At 39.6% G+C, this 21013-nt stretch overlaps 2 protein-coding genes across 4 annotated transcripts; one reads left to right on the top strand and one right to left on the bottom strand.

Annotated features, from left to right (window-relative positions):
* Positions 1 to 1234: 1234 nt before the first annotated feature.
* Positions 1235 to 12612, bottom strand: LOC127975805 (heterogeneous nuclear ribonucleoprotein Q-like). Of its 2 annotated transcripts, XM_052579792.1 has the most exons (13): positions 12447 to 12612; positions 10711 to 10866; positions 9779 to 9897; positions 9291 to 9398; positions 9049 to 9162; positions 7622 to 7798; positions 7409 to 7544; positions 6126 to 6331; positions 5458 to 5607; positions 5254 to 5375; positions 4192 to 4555; positions 3990 to 4016; positions 1235 to 2577 (listed from the first exon to the last, which is right to left on the bottom strand). In XM_052579792.1, exons 2-13 carry the CDS (start codon positions 10853 to 10855, stop codon positions 2539 to 2541), a joined length of 1707 nt encoding a protein of 568 aa, XP_052435752.1. In that variant the 5' UTR covers positions 10856 to 10866; positions 12447 to 12612; the 3' UTR covers positions 1235 to 2538. The 2 variants fall into 2 exon arrangements, with proteins under 2 accessions (XP_052435752.1, XP_052435751.1); XM_052579791.1 differs by lacking the exon at positions 3990 to 4016.
* On the top strand, positions 12207 to 20636 carry LOC127975824 (acylphosphatase-1-like). 2 transcript variants are annotated; one of them, XM_052579826.1, is made up of 3 exons: positions 12207 to 12453; positions 19681 to 19767; positions 20208 to 20636. In XM_052579826.1, the coding sequence occupies exons 2-3, from the start codon at positions 19687 to 19689 to the stop codon at positions 20421 to 20423; spliced, it is 297 nt and encodes a 98-aa protein (XP_052435786.1). In that variant the 5' UTR covers positions 12207 to 12453; positions 19681 to 19686; the 3' UTR covers positions 20424 to 20636. The 2 variants fall into 2 exon arrangements, with proteins under 2 accessions (XP_052435786.1, XP_052435785.1); XM_052579825.1 differs by lacking the exon at positions 12207 to 12453 and adding an exon at positions 19205 to 19431.
* Positions 20637 to 21013: the final 377 nt, after the last annotated feature.

The raw sequence follows: 21013 nt of genomic DNA, 5'->3' as shown, positions 1-21013 counted from the left end.
CTCTGATCAGTGAAGTCTGTTGTGCTCTCAGTGCTCTGCTATACGGGAGCGCGCGCTCTTCCGGCAGAAGTGCCTCAGGACCCATATAAGGAAATTCCGCTCCATCAACGTCACACAGAGCCATACTCGAAAAAAACTTTCCGAAACATGTGACAAACCGGAAGGAGTATTTTTGGAACAGAAATAAATACTCCTTCAAACGTACAACTTAATTTTTGAAACTTTGTCCATGTTTAGCATGGGAATCCAACTCTTTAACTGTGTAAAAAACTCAGTATGCATGAAATAGCATTTCACCCCCCCTTTAAATGTACAGAGGTTATATTACATTCAAGTGATCGTTAGGTTTGCGTAGATTAAAGCTAGCTCAGGACTATTTTAAATATTATAACACTACAAAATGTTTTAAGAGAGTAAATGTAGTGAATAAAATAAATGTATCCAAAAATAATTTTGTTCCATATCCATATGGCTAATAACAGGAAATGAGGCATACTTCATTTAGCTCAATGGTGAATGTGAAGGTCTTGGTCATCTCATTTTGAGTGCCACATTTTTTTGTATTGTGCAAAAGTATTATCATTGTTTTATTTCTTAATATTTTAACTAATCGTAACAGCGGAATAACAGAACAAAAACTACAGATCTACGAAATAATTACCAATTAATTGATTATTACATTGTGGCCAGTTCTCACTCATTTTTTAGAGTCTCGTGTAGGTGCTTTATCATTTAACAAAATTATTATTTGCTGAAATTTGATTTGTTGATTTCCTTGATTTGTTTATTTTTCATGCCTTGGCTTGCACTTGCCCTCAAGACACGAATGAAATTTTCTGTGATGAACTGTTGAGGACTTGTGAGAGGTTTGTAGTTGTACTCTTTCTGGTAACCCTTATGAACTAAAAAGCAAATGCACTTATTATTACACAGTCAACAAGCGTCCAACAGATCTGTGAGTGAAATCTGTAAAAAATCCCTTTGCTAACAGAGATAAATAATAATGAAAACAGTACAAATAGCTAATTATTTCACAGACATTAAACATTTACTAGCAATTTATGAGTGGCAGATGTTTCAAAGTAAACTTTGACAAGTTTATTTGTATTTTTTAATCAGCCTTGTTTCACACGGGCTTGTGGACAAGTTTCACTCGACACAAAATCCCACACCACTTACACATACATGAAGCACTTGAAACGCCTTTCCAGACAAGATTACGACAGAGAACAGGTTTTAAGATAGAATTCAAAACCTTTATTACAAAAATAAGTTACACTCACCTCATTTTACAGTATAAAACAATTTATTTGCTGGAATGCAAAAACGTTGTTGGCCACCAACAATAGTTTAAAACTGCTCACACATCTGTTCAAAAGGTTGCAATGTTACAGCTTTATCGAGAGGGAGTTAACTGTGTACAAAACCGGTTGAATGGTTCGGTCACCTGCTTGCTATATACGGAATATAAACTGAAGCTGCAGTATCCCTTTTTCTACAAATACCAGTTCATCTCTCACCTGTGAACAAACACAAGCTCAGCAAGAGTTCATATCGATCCCTCGCTCACCTAAAGCCATGATTGATTATAAACCTACATAATTCAGTGATCTTCGGCTGGTGTTCACGAGAACTGCCCGGCGTTGGCAGAAAAAAGGACACTGCAGGGCTTAGCAAATGCAGCGGATGCATTTGTGATGTTTAAGCCAATACAAAAGTAACATTTTATTCCAAACTATCATACAATCATACACCCAGTAACTACATAAACTGAAGAAGCAAGGCAGCTAATTCAGTTGAAAGGAGGATAAAAGCAGGGCTTGTTCCAGCTCATCTGATGAGATTGATTTACATGCCCAGTTTTACTGTTTGCAGTGTCAGAGCAGCAGCCGATTGACTATATTACATTAAGAATCACTGCTGCCCATGTGCATATTTGATAAGAAACAAGCCCTGCTCCTATGCTTCGACGCGTCCCTATTTACAGTACAGGCAGGGTAGTTGAATCCTCTCTACTGAGGTAGTTAACCGACCCTTAAAAAGACAAGTTCTGAAAAGAACCACGTTCCTGGAATGCCTGACTTGTCCATGTGAGGCGGTTACACCAAAAACCCGCAGATGTTCTCCAGCCGAATCCAAGCGCTTTAGGTTAACATGGACATTCCCGACAACATTGTAGTTAGCACAAAAATATACATCAGCGTCAAGCTCCTCTGAGCCACTTCAAACGCAGGAGGAAACAAAGAAAAAGAACAAAAGTGCAAAACACATCTGATGTGTGGGGATCCTTGAGAGTCTGAACTTCAGCTCCAGAGCGGGGCGAGAGGAGACTTTATAACCAGGGGGAAGTAGTGAACTGGTTTATTTAGAGGGGGCTCCGAATGGGGTCTCGACTCGAGAGCTTTAATGGTTTGTCAGGGGATGGCAGTATAGGAGATTTGCTTCAATACAGGCTGGAATATCATTGGATCTTTGAGTTTGCTTTAACCTTGTGAACACTGGTAGCATCCGGTGTAACCCCATACAACAAGTCAGTCTTCATACTACCTGGTCAGGACCAGCCTCGACCCCCTTTCCCTGGCAAAACAAAAAACACGCATGCTTTATTCACACGAACACAAGCGGCGGAGAAGCATCAGGTTCATGCAAGACCTTCAGAACAAAAGCACAAGAGATGAAGGTTTTCAAAGAAACATGGAGACGTGGCTGACATTACTACGTGTGCTGAAGTCACAGGACTGGTTTAGCGGTTACTTTCACCTTTAAATCATTATGTTTGCAACAGACAGGTTTGAGATGCATTACGGTGAAGGCTGGGACACAGAATATTTACAAGTGACAATGATTTTGGCGATGAAAGTCCATCTTTAGACTAGTTTTATGATTAAGATGCGTAAATACAGGGGTTTTAAAATCCTCTATTTTGAAGTTTACTAGCAAAAAAACATTAAATTTCACAAATTTATTTCTGTGATTCATTTGAAATACTTTAAATCAGTAGATTTAAATGCATAATTCCTCTAAAGCGACATTTTTCATACAGTAAAATATTTGGACACTTAATGTTTTTGATTATTGGAGCATGTTTTATAAGAAAATACTACTTTAGTCTTTCTACTTAATTGATATTTAATTCAATGTATAAATCCTTCCCAATATATTTTTTCCTATTAATTATTTTACTGGCAAGTTTCCTAAATTATTTTATATTCATCCATGTGTCCGAGGTTATGTAGTAAATACATGCCAGGTTTCTTTAGACTAGATTTTCACTGTTTTTACTCAGTTTTGCATTTGGAGATCTAATCTGCTAAAATGGTTGTTTTATTTAGGGACAGGGACATCGAAGCCATTTCAGAGCCAATTCTAGACCTGCACCCAAATGCTTTTTGTTTGTTTGACCAAACTGAAATTAAACTTCTCATTTAGAAAACCTGAAAACCAAAACTAAGTTAAATAAATCAAGCACTAATCATTTAACCACCAACACTCAAACTGACTTGTATATAAACATTTCAATTGTACTTTTTACTCCATTCTGTTGTTGAAACATTTAACCGGGCTAAAAGATGTCGGTTCATAAAAAAAAAAAAGGTTGATCAATTAAAAATCTTTATTTTTAACGCTACAGTATGTAAAAACAGTCATGTTTACCTTTTGTAGTTTATCCATGTTTTGAGCATGAAATGCACACTGATACAGTCGAAACGGAGAAGTGCTTATTAAACGTCATTTCAGTCGATTATTTCTGCTCTCTAGAGTGCTTTTAGCCAATAATGAAAATTAATTTGGGTGCATCACCAGCAGATACTCCAATATAAAAGCTGAAACACAGATGTTTAAGCTATGTATCGCTCAGACCCACGCACAGCTGGTGCTACAGCCGAGCACTTCTCCATGAACACACTTTGCAAATGCAGGAGTCGAAAATAAATCAGTGTACATAAGTGCCATGAATTTCCAGGAATGAAAGAGCAGAAAGTGCAAACCTTTGGTCCATTTCGTCCACAAGGTGCCTTGCATATGTAAGCAATATGAAAAGGAGGGGAAGGAAAACACAAACGCCAAAACATGTATTTTGATCACTACGTCCGTCGTCAAATTTGTCGTAAAATGAGTGCAGATCTAGTCTAGAGCGCGTCAAAACCTCCTGCCAGCACTCCAGGAGTGCTCCACCCACACATCACGTACCACTCGACATCTCTGCTGGAGGCCTCCTCTGGACCCCCGGCCGCCTCGGCTGGACCCCAGACCCCCGCGCGGAGAGAAACCGGCCCGTCCTCTGGGAGCGCTGGAGCTGCGGCCCCTGGACAGCGTGGGGCCCCGGACTCCTCTGTTTCCTCTTCCTCTGATGTGAGACTGGAAGTCATCGTAGCCGTAGTAGGGGTCGTCGTAACCCCCTCTGTAGTTGTGATAGTCATAGCCGTAGTAATCGTAATAATCTTCATAGCTGTAATAGTCGTGCGGATACGAATAGCCTCCTCGAGCGCCTCGTCCTCTTGCTCTCGTCGGGGGATGCATATGCGGCGGCCCGTAGTAATAATACTCATCATACCTGAAACACATGCACATGTTTACAATCCACACACAACCAGTCAGGAGTCGGAGTGCATCTGAGAGACCTACAACATTTAAACACTGTATCTGACCCTGGACCACAAAACCAGTCATAAGGGATTCATACATCATCTGGAAGATTAATAAATCATCTCTCCATCGTTGTGTGGTTTGTGAGGAGGACAATGTTTGTCTGAGATACAACTATTTGAAAATCTGCAATCTGAAAAAATCTAAACATTGAGAAAATAGTCTTTAAAATTGTTCAAATGAAGTCTTTAGCAATGCATATTACTAATCAAAAAATTAAGCGTTGATATATTTACAGTAGTAAATTTACTAAATATCTTCATGGAACATGATCTTTACTTAATATCCTAATGATTTTTGGCATAAAAGAAAATGTAGCAATCTATTTTTGGTTCATACAATGTATTGTTGGTTATTGCTTCAAATATACCCTTCAATATCTACATCAGTCTGCTCATGTGCCAGTGATTATCCCTCATGTGTCATGCCACAGGGTGCCGACCCCTGGTATACAGCAGACTCTGACAAAAAATGAAAATATAAGTAACTGCATTGGTTACTATGAACTTTTGCTCAGTCTTTTAAAGTCATTTTTAGACCTTGAGAGCATCGTTGTGCTATATTTTGTCCTTGTGTGTTCGTGGGGAAGATCATAAATCGCCTTACATCTGAGTTTTAGCAGCTTGTCTCTGGGCCTTTCGCTCTTTCCTCTTCTGATCAGGCGGCTTTGCAAAGACTATTTCAATTTGTTCCCCTTCTAAATCCTTCCCGTGCATTTCAGCAAGAGCCTGCGGAAAAACACCGGTTCAAAATCTGTGCATACATCACCAGCGACCTCTCAAAAGATGCAGAGGAAGATATAATAACTACCTTCACAGCGCTATCTCTCTCTTCGAAGTGGATGAAGGCGTAGTCTTTAAGCTTTTTAACCCTTTCCAGTTTGCCAAACTGACAGAACGTCTTCTCCAGAAGCTCTTCTGTTACTGTGCTGGCCAGGTTTCTCACAAAGAGGACTTTGACCTGAACAACACATGCAAATTAATCATATCAGTGCAACCTTGACCATGTATAATTCAAGGCTCTGCCATCAAATCTCATTCAACACACAGCATTAGCATTTAGCATTTTAAATGTTTCTATATTTAACATTGGCATAACAAACAAACACAAACTACCTTCTAATATAAACTCTCTCCCAATGTTGTGATGTGTTCAGTGTAAAGATTTAGTCATTCTCATTCTCAGTAATCAACCGTAAGTTGCTTGACTGAAACGGTGTCATATATTGTATATATTAGTTTTTTGTATTTCTCATAATTAAGGAATGTACCGTATGTTACATTATGCAACCATGCAAGTGAACAAACCCACAGATAGAGACGACAGAAAACTGACGTGCTAAGTTCAGAATCATGTTTTTTTTTGTATCATAACCATATTTCCAAAAAAACAAACCATGTATACTGAGATTGCTGTTATCATGGAAGTAAATACTCATGGTTATGTGTTGCATGTGTCATCTAGTGTTGCACACACACCTTAGCCATGACTTCAGGGTCGGGGTCTTCTATGGGATCGGCCCATTCGACCGTCACCACATTGCCCCACACCTTGACTTTGCCGCTCATTAACCTGCGCCGCGCCTGAGCTGCTGTTTTATGATCCTCATACTCCAGGAAGCAGAAGCCGCGGTTCTTCTTCTTGTCGTCAGGCTGATGGTATAAGATGACGTCGTTCAAGCCCTCTGTTGAGATTGAGGACGGAAAGTTATTTCAGGAAAACTCACGTTTGTTTCGACACAAATACAGCAAACACTTAACTCTTCAGTTTATCAAAAACTACAATAAAAATGGACAGATTCATTGCAGACATGCAGTTCTCTGGAGTATAGTTTCAGTGTTTACATTCAGTGTTAGACCGACCAATGGTGCAGTTTCTCAGGAAAGTACCAGGAATAATCTAATGCCTTGTAATTACTGGATGACAAGTGTAAAGCTTAAACACTACTGACAATTTTATATTTCCTTTGTTGTCAAATGAACTAAATACAAATAATGTACAAATAAAAATAATAAATAAAATCTGGTATTTTTATGTGGTGATTTTAAAGCATTGTGTATTTATCCATGTGTATGGTGTATTTTTATTAGTGCTATCAAACAATTAATCACATCTAAAATAAGTTTGTTTATATAATGTGTGTGTGTGCTGTGTATATTACGTATATATTTATAAATAAAATACAAGAATATAAATATATATGCATGTAAATATTTACTGTATTGTGTTTGTACTTCATATTTACACAATACATATACAGAGTACACACGTTACGTACACAAAAACTTATTTTGAATGCAATTAATCGCTTGACAACATTTTTATTTTTATATATTTTGTTAAAAATAGAGAAAACTAAAGCAGAAAACTAAAACAGAGACAGGTTGGTCCTGTGCATGTGCACAATATAAAGTGTGCTTTGTCTTTGCGCTAACAAAAACTCATATTAACGCAAAATTATGAAGAACTTATGATCTAAACAACAAACCCTCATCAGAGAGCTCATGTTTTTATCATTACTGTATCAAATGACATCCTCCATACTAGAAAATAACAGACCCCTTCTGACTTATCTGAGAAAAAACATTTCTTTGCGAGACATTGTTGCTAGAACCTTCCAGCGCAAATAGTGTGCATAAAAACCAGTTGTAAACCCCTGGCGTTAATTTTCATGTTAATGTGTAAAAGAAATGCATCAGTGCATCTCTAATGAACACACACACACACGAGCATCTGAACCGTTAATAACACCAACACTAACCAGTAACTTTGGCAAACTCCTCCACGATCTGCTCCTTAGTCTTGCTCTTGGGGATGGACCCCACAAACAGACGATTGTTGGCAACAGAGATGCACACACCGATGTGTTTCCCGGGCCGGATTTCATTGTTGTTACACTGCAGCAAAGATTACAGTCAGCATCTCAAAGACCGCAGGTGGACAGAAGCAATAAAGCAAGCAGACGATGACTCACGAGTTTGACGGCTTGCTGCGCAGCCTCTTTAGTGCAGAAGGTGATGAAGGCGTATCCTCGGTTGAGTCCGCTGAGCGGATCCATCATCAGACGCAGATCCCAGATGGGGCCCGCTTTCTCAAACAGAGGGACCAGCTCATCTTCAAACAGATCTCTCGGGATCTTTCCCACAAAAATCTGAGCGTTTGAGGAAACCAGATCAGCCACGACATACAGAGTGAGGTCCCAAATAAACATGATACTGTCAGCCCACTCTTTCCTAGCAATCAGGCGTCTGTGACATTAACAACAACATACAGCTCACTACTCTCTGGGACTGTTGTGTTTCTGGTTTCACTATTATTAGTTGTCCTCATTACAGTGTAATTACACAATTAAACATGTAATATTAATAACAACATGTACTTACTAGAGTTATGGGTAGGATTTGTTAGGAGTTGTAATTAACCCTAAGTACATGTAACATGCATTAAGGACACTGTAAGTGTTTCCTTGTTTTTGTAGTTGTTAACACTTTATTTGATAGTCTACTTTAAGACATTCATAAGAGTAAGTAACTGTGCTACTATGTGTCAGCTAGCAGTCATTAGAGTATCAGACTGTCTGTTAATATCTGCTCACACTTTATTATGAAGGGTCTACAACATACTGACTATGAGAAACTTTACTAGTATATGTCAACTTATTCTGCTAACCCTAAACTTGACCTAACACAGTAGCAAAGATACTTGTAGTTAGTGTAATGTCTGTAGTGGAAAGTGTTTAAGGGCTAAATCTGTCACCTAGGATTGATTTCCTTTGGCGGTTTTTCCTTTTGAATGGCATGTTTAACCTTATTTAAATGTGTGCATCATCTTTTGTGTGAACTTCTTAAGTTCAATCAATGGATTACAGTAATAAGACATTATCGGTGGTTACAACCAAATTAAATCAGAATCAATAAAACACAGATTTACACTAAAATTACAATTTCACAATTCTGAGATGTTTTTTTTTTTTAAATAGTAAAATAGAAAAAGGATTTTTTGTAACACAAAACAGTTTCATCTTTATGAAAGGATCAGTGATTTGTGTAAAAATGCTCATTAAGGAACTAAAAGATATCACAGTGTATACATTTGTAGGGTATATCTTTTAGGGACTGTGCGTGAGTCAACTACTACTTCAGCAATTCACTGACTAGTTAAAACACTACGTAAATTCATAGCCCTTTCCTGCTGTAGTCAATAACGAAATGCATTGTCAATCTCCTAAAACTCACTATGCAAGTGATGACAGTGTTAACATGACACTGATATGATGCTGTATGCTTTAAGATGAAGCAAAGAGCAGCACTTTCATCACTCAGATGACGACACAATGCATTTAGACGGAATAAAACAGCCATCAGTCCCTCACACACACACACACACACACACAGGACTGACCTCTGTGCCCACGGTGGGCTGTACCCCAGCATGGCTCGACCCTGGGGGAGGACCGCCGTACTTGCGCTGCCCCGTCGTCACATCCAGTGTGTAGCCAGTTCTCTCCAGCAAAGCCTGCGAAGTAGAAGATAAACACACTCGACCATCAGACAGCTCCTGGGGCAATAGAAGAGAAAGCAGCAACACAAACAGCAGATAGACAGGAGGATATATCATTCAGCTTCAGGAACTGAAAGACTTACGATGATCTTGGCCTCGTCTGGTCCTTTAGTGGAGTCTGAGACTTTGGTCCCCTGTTTCTCCCTCTGCCTGTACGTCTTCATCACCCCACAGAGGAAGGCACTTTTATTCTGTTCAAAACATGAGCAGCTGTATTCAGCAGCTAAAATAAACCCCAGGACTCGAAGAGAAGGACTGATCAATGACCCGGGACTGAAGACTACTGCATCGTATATTGTGAACGTTAACAGCCGGAAACCAGATCCGTGTCTGTACATTAGATCCGTGCATTAGGCAAATCACATTTTTTGATTTTTTTAAACTTTGTGACAGATCTCAATTAAAGAGACACCATAACATAAAATAAACCATAATGAGTACTAACTATAAGAAAACAAGTCTTATAACAAAACAAGAAAGTGTGGCTGTTACGCAGCATCAGTCCAGCATTACCAGAGATTCTCAGCAGATTCGGTGCACGAGTGCATTAGCTGTGTCTCCTCAAACATACCTGAACGTGCGACAGGTCGCTGTCTTTGAACTGCAGGAGAACTTGCAGAGCGCCCTCTTCATTGAACTCCTTCAGAGCCTCAATCGCTCGATCGTCGAGATCGCTGTGAGACACGAGTCCTGCACAAAAACACATCCGTAACACACTTCAGACTGTTAATACGTCCACCTTCACTGGATGATCAGACACGAGTTTACAATCCCAGTAGAGCAGAGCACTGCCTGCAGCGTTCCTCATCGCTCTGCATGTGCTTCCTCTGACGCCTGACAAGCAGAACTCAGGATAGACGTCTCATTTAGTGTTCAGCAAACTGAATACATCCATACAGGTTTGGAAATAACTGTGGCTGAGTAACTGACAGAATTTACATTTTTGGGTGAGCTCTCTCTTTAACAGTTAGACAGCCCAAAATACTGATGTGTTTTCATCCATCTCAACCATTCAGACCTCAAAAATTCTTCTTATATATGCAAAAGCTATCCTTAGTTTTTGGACATGTGTATACATCTGTATTGTTATTGGTCACAGAATTAGTGCCCAACTTAATGTTAAATAAAGTAACCAATTGAACAAAAAAAAGGTCTGCTGACGCTCAAACTGAATATGGTGCTAGCAATGCCAAGCTCATGGGTTCGATTCTGAGGGGAAAATATATGCAAATGTGTAAATGTGAAATATTCACGTGCCAAAAACAAACTACTCTGCAAAACCCAAGGATCTTGATTGGCACTGATGGTTCTAGAGCACATTTAACATCATAGAACCTTCCAATCCCATAAGAGGTTCTTATGATGGAAAAACATTCCACTTTACAAAAGGTCCTTTGGGGAACCAAAAATGACTCTTCCCTCTCAGTTTCAAGCATGACTGTAAATCCCATTCTGGAAGCTTTACTGCAACACGCAATCATTCAGAGAAGTGTACGGTCTCACCTGCTATGTAAATCTCATCCAGCTTGACTGCCACTTTTCTAGGTAAGCCGGCGTCTAGAAGCGTCTGGAAGTGCTCTGAATGAGTAACTGCTGGAGACTCCACTGGTTCATCCGTACCATTGCCATTGATGTGCTCCGTGGCCATGTCTCCGGGACCTGTGCAGATGTAAGGGGCCAAATTAATCCAAAACTGGGTCAAAGTGGAGCGATCTGGAGCCTGCCGGCTGTCTTTACCACAGAAGTGATCCAGAAACAGATATTACTCGCTGCAAGCGCTGTTTAATGATTACAAACAGTATTCGTCTACTCTATTATTATAATGCAATATGCATACAGTTTTCATTAGAATACAGATAAGGATCCGCAAGGAATGACATTCACAGGAATAGTATTTTATTATACAGCTTGGATTTTTACTTCACAGCCATTCTTAGGTATCAGATGAGAAAGACTGAATTAAACATCCTGAAACAAAACAATTTGCAACCATCAGGACTTCAAAACAACGGTGCATGATCAAACATGACATATGTTGTTTATTAAAGAACACTAACATGATTTTTACTGGGGAACCCATTGGGCGGGTTTTTTTTTTTTTTTGCAAAGCAAGCAAGTAGATACAATAGAAAAAGAATAGAGAAAGCTAGTGCTAGAGCTTTTAAATATAAAACTAATCAAAAAAGGAAATAAGAAACTTAGAAAGTACTTATTATTAATAGGGCAAATTAGTGCAGCATTTATTTACATCAACAATATAATCTGGTTTGATGTAACGGTTACCTCAATCATACAGAAACCATATATTGAGTAATTTTATTGTTCAGCACTCGTCTGATCGAAATGAATTATATTAATAATGATGGCCTTTACGCCATATTTATACTATCAGACTAATATTATCTAATAGAGTATTTGTACAATCGTGACTCTATAAAGACACTAGCATCGTGTGCTACATCTGTTAGCGCATTTCATCATTCAGACCTCCACGTGTTCCACCGGAGGATAGTTCCCGCGTCACGAGCACGAGCACGCGCAGAGCCTGCCTGTCAACAGACAAAACGGCCATTTCTGTCTGAGAACCTGTGATTTAAAAACGCCCGATGCGTTTGCGATCAATAACTTCATTAAATAACGTGATCGTAGCCGTTTATTTCCATAACGTGTGACAGATTTAACCATGTTATTCCTCGACAAATGTTTTCACTCCGCTTCCAACAGCAGCCAGTGTTTATTAAATGACTTGTTCTCAGGCTGTGTCTCTTTGTTGTGTCAGAAGCTGATGACTAGGGCTCACTCACTAGGCCACAAAACACGAGTTACTGGACACTCCGCCTCAGAGAAGACTTACACTACAACCGGACATCTGCTTGACAAACAACACACGAACACTTCAGTCATGGTTGGCTGTGTTAAGTGTGTTTGTCTGACAGCGCGTTTGTGTGTGTTGGGGAGGAGGGCGAGCTCGTGTCTGACCCGCCAGCACACACACACACACACACACACATCATGACTTCGCCACACTAACGTTACTCCAGCAGTATACGGGCACGGAGAGATAACAACAGTCCGTGAATCACGCCTAAATGTGTGAGAGTGTGTGATCTGAGGTGATGTGAGCCGCGCGCACGCGCCGCCACTGAAGCCGGTCTCTCGAACGACAGCCAAAGAAGCGTCACTTCACCGCGAACACAACCGACTCCGCGCGCCGGAAATCTCAGAGAACGTGCTCATACCTGTCAGGTAATATCTTGGATTATGTTGGGATAAATCCAGAGGGAAATGTACTGAAAGAGAATAAAGTGGCCAGATCCCGCCGTGTCTGCTCTCTCACTCTTTTCAATAGGTCTGGTGCAAAATGGCGGACAAACTCATGCCGCGGGAGATCTTTTTTCCCGCTTCCGGTTGCACGGGGTTTCTCGCGCAGCCATTAGAGGAGGACACACGTCACACCGAGCGTGTGCGGAATGTGTACTGAATACTGCGCACTAGCTTACTGAATACTGCAAAGACTGTGTTGTATACAACCTAGTACTTTTAAAAAATAAGGTTTAAAAAAATAATGTGATTTCCAAATCGCGTATTAATGCACTATTAATATATACTAGGTTTGTAGCATAAATAGTACAAATAGTGTTACGCTGAAAATTCCCAAAAGAAAAAAGAAAACGCGTAGCATTTCAAAGTATTCTGTAAAAAGTAATAAAGTAACACATTACTTTTTAATTTAGAAGGAAATATCCGAGTTACTTAAAAAACTATTTACTTTGTGTTCACGTCTTGACTGACAGCTCTCGTGTTGCCATGTTGAGAGAAATCGGGAGTGAGTTTCCTCAATTAATAAAAATGGTCAAATGCGATCTCAGAATACTATACAAACCTCATTTAATTAAATATGTTCAGTAAGACAAATATAATTTATGTATTTAATACCATTTTATTAACCAGTGTGTTTGCTTCTGTTCTTACCTTCGATGATACACTTCAACCGTACTGATAAAAAAAAATTATACGTTTGTGTTTCAGCTGTTATTACTGAATATTTCTGAATAACTTTCTTCTCCTGCGTCATCTTCATGCAATATATTGCGCTTATTTTTAATTAAGTGAATGAGTCATTTTATTTATATAACACTATACTTGTATTATACAACGATAGCTAACATACAAAACGATCACTACATAAATCAATAAAAGAACACACAAATTTTATAGACGCTTCATTTTTAAAGATAGTCAATTAGTTGTATATTTCCTTTAATAGATTACGTTTTCTTAAAAACATTTGCAATCGGTTCAATGTTTTTGCATGTAAGCTTGCACGTGTTGTCCAGCAGATGCCGCCAGATGAGGAAGATTAAACGAAACAACTGGTTAAACTGATTCAGAGCCTCGAATAGCTTCGTTTTAAACACAAAAACCTTAGTGTACTTCCGGCTAAACCCTAATTCATGTTCTACCCAGGGTTGCAAGGTCTGCATAACAAAACCATTAAACCCATAAACCCTATACATATTTACAGTCACTGTCAAGCATTGCACAGTTCTATCAGAAGTCCAGAAGTTTTTTTATTCTTCTTTGAGAAACAGGCTATGAGCGCTCATTAAAGTCCCAGAACAATCAGTGTCATACTTGAACATATTTGTTTTTAATTATCTGTTGTAAGCTTGCTTGTATCTGTAACAATTTGAGAACAAAGAAAATCAGCTAATTTATATTAATTTTAGTGCAATGTGAATATCAAATCACTTACACAATGAATATTTCTTGTTTGAAATGTCATAACAGCACTATTTCACTGAGAGGTTTCATTATGTGAAGTAACTGCTCTGATGTCTAAGCACAGAGTGCTATTATTCACAAAGTCTGTTGTGTAACCTCATCATATTTAGTAGTACCATTGCTGAATAACTCGACTAATGATTTAAAAGAGAACACATAATTATGTGATTCATTACCTTTGTCCAGCAAGCAACACTTCAGTGTCTGTTTTCCAGAAACATGTCTTTACTGATGTCTTGCGTTACATCATTACACGTGTCGATGGCGACCAGTGAGTTATACAACCTTGGATGATAAATACATTAACACAAATACTAATTAACAAACATCACAACAATGTATTATGAACACACGTGTATTAAATGTATTACATGTATTTAAAAATATACTCTTTTTCCTCCTCCTCCTCCTCCTCCACCTCCTCTACTTCCTCTTCCTCATCATCCTCCTCTTCCTCTAACTCCTCCTTTTGCCCTCCTCCTATATATATATATATATATTATTATTATTATTATTATGTTGAGCATACCTATCATATTTGATCCATCAGGCTTTTATGGAATAATATGAAGCAAAAACAGCTCAATTTTATTTAGAGACTCAAAATTATAAATAATATACAATTTAGTGCAAATGCTGAGATTTATGATGATTAAATTCTGTTGCTTGTAATGTAAATCACTGAGATCTTTCTAACAGTGCAGCAGATACTGACATAAAGTGCTCTATATATCAGTGATCTCTCTCTATCTCCAGTAATGTGTGTCAGTAAGATGAGATGTAGATGGTCCGCACATATAACACAGTGATAGAGAGCTGAAGAAATCAAGGCTCCTCAGAAGATGTGAGATGTTCTGGAGGCTTGTGAAGATCATTCCTCCGCTGAGGAACAGTGAAAGTAAAGCTTGTGGAAACAAACACTCCTCAAAAGATCCTGAGGATCAGATTTGAGACTCTAAAACATGATTGATGGAGAATCAAGTAAAGCTGAGCTGCTTCAGTCCAGTAAGAGTTAATCTGGAGATATTACTGACCTTATTCTGACCTTTGATATTCTGACTTGATCACAATCAGACAAGATCTGAGTCGAGCTGAAGCTGGACGCTTCTACAGTTACACTAGAAGAGATTTGACTCTGTGTGTGTGTCTCAAATATGTTACAGAAGGATTTAATGAGTTAAACTCTTACTGGCGTTCTGCTCCTGCTGTTGGTTTTCATGAACTCCTTGAGGTCTGTTCCTTCAGCTCTGTACTGTGACATGTTGAAGATCTTGCGCTGAGGCCGCTGTTTCCCACACACCCTTGTCTCGAGCGAAGCATTGGTGTCACACGTCACACGGGATCAGCGTCCCGATCCTCCTCCAGACTGAGCTCCTCCTGCCCTCCTCTCATGCTGCAGGTCAGATCTGTCCCTTCTCACAGAGTCAGATAGATTGGGTTTCCTCACGTCATCTTCATTGTGCAGATAGAGGTTGTGTGTTTCGCTGTCTGTTCGTACTCATCCCACTCTCTCATTTCCTCCAGCTTGTGACCCTTTGTTATCTCTAAGGTCAAAGGTCTTCTCCATTTAGCACTGTCTTTGCTCCTCTCCCCCTCGTCACCATTTATCCCTCGCTCCCATTCCTCCCATCTCTCCATCTCATCTCTGAATTCCCGGTCTCTTTCCTCTTCCCAGTCTCCGTATGCACCTGCTGTGCTCTTTTAGCTCCTCCGAACACCCTTTATCTCTCTCATCTCTCTTTGCATGGTCCTTCCTCTCATTCTGGACTCTTCTCAGCGTCTCCTCTGCTCGGGAAATCTTCTCCTGGAGCATCAGCTCCTCCGAGAGGATGTCCTCTGACAGACATGTTTGTTTCTCAAGCCTCTGTTCACGATCCACGTCACTCTTTGTCTGATTTATAGTCTGAATTAAGGGTGTCTGGTTTTCTCACACCCTCCTGCTGGTGTTTGTGAGTTAAACCTGAGGAAAGTCTCTCCTGATGTTCTGGCTTCGTGACGTTACTCAGGCTGTACGCTCTCTTGTGAAGGACTGTTTTAAAGGGAATATATTGTCCGATGCTCTCCGTGAAGGAATGTATTCCCTCAGCTCCTGTGGATGTGTGTGTTTCTTCCTGTGGATGTTGTCTGTCTCTCGTGGAGCTGATCGTTTGCTCCTGGTCTTCTAGCGCATGCGGTCTGGAGATGTAATGAGTTCCTGTGGGGCTGCGCTGTCTGTGCAGGGAAGGAAGTTTAGTTTGATATGGTCTCTTTTTCCCAGGAATGCTGTGTGAATCGATGGTGTGGCATCGTTTGCATGTTTATGCAGTGAGTAAATGTCAGTAACAGTCACGTATACTGCTTCAGCAGGAGTTGATCGTATAATAACAACGTTGTCAACCTGTGGACTGATTTAACAGAGACATTTCTTTAAAAATAGCACAACTGTAATGGTGTCTTTCTCTTGTTTCTATTTAGCATGTCTTTACAGCACAGTCATTGGTTTTGGAAAAGCGGTTCTCGTGCTTTAAAAGTAAGACACTACAGGCAAAATCTTTATTTATTTATTTATTTTTTTCATACTGGTCTATTTTTCTTCCATAACGTCTTATTTCAGACTAGAGGAAAGAAAACATGCAAAATGCATATTTAGGTTTTTTTGTTGTTGTTTGTTTATTGCATTTTTATGTGCATTTTTATTCCCTTATCTGTTGACAATACTTTCTGACTTGTGGAGCGATAACAACAGAAATCCTTTCATACTAATATGTAAACAGAAGCAAACAAGAATGTTTGAAGCTGGATTTATCTAAGGTAGTGTTCAGATTCCTGTTCTGTTAAAATATGCAAATTAGAGCATAGTTAATTAAATGAAGACACATTAAACATTTCACATAAATTGTAAGCTAAAAACAACTGTCTTAAAGGGGGGGTGAAATGCTATTTCATGCATACTGAGTTTTTTACACTGTTAAAGAGTTGGATTCCCATGCTAAACATGGACAAAGTTTCAAAAATTAAGTTGTACGTTTGAAGGAGTATTTCTGTTCCAAAAATACTCCTTCCGGTTTGTCACAAGTTTCGGAAAGTTTTTTTCGACTATGACTGTGTGACGTTAGATGGAGCGGAATTTCCTTATATGGGTCCTGAGGCACTTCTGCCGGAAGAGCGCGCGCTCCTGTATAGCAGAGCACTGAGAGCACAACAGACTTCACTGATCAGAGCGAGAGCGTCGCGAAATGTCACAAAAGGAGTGTGTTTTTGGTTGCCAGGGCAAGACAACCCTGCACAGATTACCAAAAGAGAAACAGCATTAAGGGACCAGTGGATGGAGTTTATTTTTACAGAGCATCAACGGAGTTGTGCAAGTGTTTGTGTTTGTTCCCTGCATTTCAAAGATGCTTGTTTTACAAACAAGGCCCAGTTTGACGCCGGATTTGCGTATCGTTTATTTCTTAAGGATAATGCAGTCCCAACGGAAAAGGGTCACGATCATGTGTTGGAACCGCAGGCGGTGAGTAAAACTGCTTCAAATATCTCTGTGTTGTTAACTTAGCTATCGGCGCATAAGCACATCAAGTAAACAACATGCGATGTTGTCATCAAACTGCACTTTCCACATGTACAGCTTAAAAAGAAAAAAAAAGATGACAAAGTGGAACTTAGTCATTTTCCAAAACCGCTAAGCAAATATATACAGTTTCAGTACATACCACATAGAGACGTTGTTGCTGATGCTGCTCTTGTTAAATTTCAGCCTCTGGATCTGATTCTGGATCATAAATATACGCTGAATCGGACTGTTAGCCATGGTTTGTTTTGGTTGGTTTTGTCCTGACCTAATGTCACAGCTTCCAAACGCTCTCAACGCAAAAGCCTAATGGCGCTCGTGATTCTTTAGCTCCGCCCACACCTCACGCCTCCAGCCGCTCGTGTTTTTCCGGGAAAAATCGGTACAGACTATCTTTCTCTTATAAATATAATAAAACTAAAGACTTTTTGGAGTTATGAAGGACGCAGTACTACTCTATAGGTACTCAAGATTAACAGGATATAGGGCTGTGCAAAAAATCGAATGCGATTTTCATGTACATCTCATCAGTAAAGACGCTCCTGTAATTAGAAGTATATCCCCAGCACGTGCGTTCAGATCAGAGTTGCCAGGTTTTCACAACAAATCCTGCCCAGTTGCTTCTTAAAACTGGTCCAAAACTAGCCCAATCGCGCTTCCGGGAGGTTCCCCGATAAAAATTGCTTCCCGGGATTAAAATATACGTTTTTTAGCAATATACGTTTTTTAGCAGTTTTGCCTTGGTAAAATTCGCATTTTAGGGGCTAAATATCACGTTATTTGTATTGGGGTCACTTTGACCCGCGGACATGAAAAACAACCATAGACCTGGCAACACCAGTTGGCATTTACTACACAGAGCCGTAATTCACTGACAATCTACACAAAATCGATGTTAAAATCGCAGGCGATTCTTTGTCGATTTTGAAAGTGATTTTGTGTTAGTTGTTGGTAGACTACGGCTCTGTGCAGTAACTGCCGCTCCACCTGAACCAGTGTTGCCAAGTCTGCGGTTGTTTTTCATGTCCGTGGTTTGAAGCAACCCCAATAGCAACAAAGTGATATTTAGCCCCTAAAATGCGAATTTTACCAAGGCAAAACTGCTAAAAAAACGTATATTGCTAAAAAACGTATATTTTAATCCCGGGAAGCAATTTTTATCGGGGAACCTCCCGGAAGTGCGATTTGGCTAGTTTTGGACCAGTTTTAAGAAGCAACTGGGCAGGATTTGTTGTGAAAACCTGGCATCCCTAACGTGCTGGGGATATACTTCTAATTACAGGAGCGTCTTTACTGATAAGATGTGCATGAAAATCGCATTCGATTTTTTGCACAGCCCTAACAGGATATTGAGTGAAAACTAGCATTTCACCCCCACCCCCCCACCCTTAATGTATTGTTATTAATCAAAGGGGTAACTTAAAGTATGTTGACATCTTTCTGTTTAAAGTTTTACCTTGACTAGTGTAAGCCCTATTAACCGTCTTGGCACATTTTCCTAAGCACCTGGATATGAGACTATAGATGGTTTAATATCTATTTATCTTCATACTCACCTTTCTTTAGGTTTCTGTGAATGTAATCAGATGAATCGTCTCTGGTTTTATGAACTCGGTGACCTATTATGTGTCCAGTAGCGCTGAAGAGTTGTGTTTACACTCGTTACTTAGAAACAAGACAACTCAAACTTCCCGGCCAGTTGCGTCAGACGTCACGCCGTTACCCGGATGCCTGACGCACGGAGACGATGACGCCGCTGCGCATGTGCCGCTGCACAAACACAAAACAGTCGCTACTTCACATGTGAAATAAACTGCATTTCCAACGCCAATAAAGTCGATTTGACGCGGATTTCCGAAACCAGAAAGCTTTTTCTTATCGTCCATCCACCGGTACGTCACACAGTCTGCATCTCTTAGTAAACCTGGACATGTGTGTCAAACATGTTCACCGTTTCCAGTGAGATACAGTGCATTTCCATGGAAATAACATCTTTAAAAGCCATGTCAAATGCTGTAGGGAATAAAAGTGGTTGTAGTTTCTAGCTGCTAGTATCCAGAGATCGCAAAGCAGTAGTGAATGAGACGGGTGAGATGATGATGTGATGATGATGATGATGAAGAAGGTCCTCCCTGTTTCAGGTGGTCATGTCCTCAGAAGAGCTGCTGTCTGTAGATTATGAGGTGTTTGGGAGGGTGCAGGGTGTGTTCTTCCGGAAATACACACAGGTAATGAACTCATGTCGTGTGTGTAGGGGCTAGTTGTCACATGATTTCTACATTACAGGTGATTCTGTCTCAAACATGATAACACACACACACACACACTCTCTCTCTCTCTCTCTCTCACTCATACACTCCCAAAAAAGTTTTGTTTTGTTTTATTGGTTTTAGTTTATTGCTGTTAAACTCAGATCAAATTTATATTATGGACATAAACGTCCAACTAAAGATATACTCATCTTGACTTCACCTGCTTTTATTCTGTTCATGTGTTTGTCAAAATCTGGATTTTGTTCTGTCCTTGATACCGTTTCTTTTTTATTCAGTTTTAATGATAAGGTCTGACCTTTTGTTAATTTTGTATTTTTTGTACATGATGTAAATCGGTTCCTTCTAGAGTTTGCAGTGCTGTGTTGATGAGTCCGTCTGGTGTGTGTGTGTTTCAGTCCGAGGGCAAGCGGCTGGGTCTGGTCGGCTGGGTGCAGAACACTGATGTTGGGACGGTTCGAGGTCAGCTGCAGGGTCCGGTCTCTAAAGTCCAGCAGATGCAGCAGTGGCTGCAGACCAGCGGCAGTCCTCAGTCACGAATCGCTAAAGCAGAGTTCACCAACGAGCGGCCCATCAACAAACTAGACTTTAAGGATTTCAGAGTTGCTCGTTAATGACAGAACAACTCAGTTAGTATTTATTAACATATACTACTTATTTATTTTCCTTCAGTTACTCGTACAGATGAGGAAAAAGCATGTACTGAAGTACATCTCTCTTTTTTTTTTTCAAAATATCTCTTTATTGACGTCATATAACATCTATACATGAAAACACCTTCCTGATGTAACAAATAATATACAATATAAACTCATTGTCTGTGCTCACTCCTGTTTCTTAAATGTAGTTCTGTTTTATCATGGCTTAGCTTTCTTTCACACATTATATATATATATATATATATACAGTCAGGTCCATAAATATTGGGACATCGACACAATTCTAATCTTTTTGGCTCTATACACCACCACGATGGATTTGAAATGAAACGAACAAGATTTGCTTTAACTGCAGACTTTCAGCTTTAATTTGAGGGTATTTACATCCAAATCAGGTGAACGGTGTAGGAATTACAACAGTTTGTATATGTACATCCCACTTTTTAAGGGACCAAAAGTAATGGGACAGATTAACAATCATAAATCAAACTTTCACTTTTTAATACTTGGTTGCAAATCCTTTGCAGTCAATTACAGCCTGATGT

The sequence above is a fragment of the Carassius gibelio genome, chromosome B17 (assembly GCF_023724105.1).
Source record: "Carassius gibelio isolate Cgi1373 ecotype wild population from Czech Republic chromosome B17, carGib1.2-hapl.c, whole genome shotgun sequence".
In the NCBI taxonomy this organism is placed as follows: domain Eukaryota; kingdom Metazoa; phylum Chordata; class Actinopteri; order Cypriniformes; family Cyprinidae; genus Carassius; species Carassius gibelio.
The sequence above is the reverse complement of the archived record's forward strand: the minus strand, read 5'-3'. Positions and strand labels throughout refer to the sequence as shown.

Excerpts from the sequence above, each read along its gene's own strand:
- LOC127975824 (XM_052579826.1), top strand. The coding sequence starts at position 19,687 with ATGTCCTCAGAAGAGCTGCTGTCTGTAGATTATGAGGTGTTTGGGAGG. Across the intron at positions 19,768-20,207 it reads TCTTCCGGAAATACACACAG|TCCGAGGGCAAGCGGCTGGG; the intron begins GTAATGAACTCA and ends TGTGTGTTTCAG.
- LOC127975805 (XM_052579792.1), bottom strand. The coding sequence starts at position 10,855 with ATGGCCACGGAGCACATCAATGGCAATGGTACGGATGAACCAGTGGAG. Across the intron at positions 6,332-7,408 it reads GGAGTTTGCCAAAGTTACTG|AGGGCTTGAACGACGTCATC; the intron begins GTTAGTGTTGGT and ends CAATCTCAACAG. Across the intron at positions 2,578-3,989 it reads GTGGACGAAATGGACCAAAG|GGAAAGGGGGTCGAGGCTGG; the intron begins GTTTGCACTTTC and ends TTGTTTTGCCAG.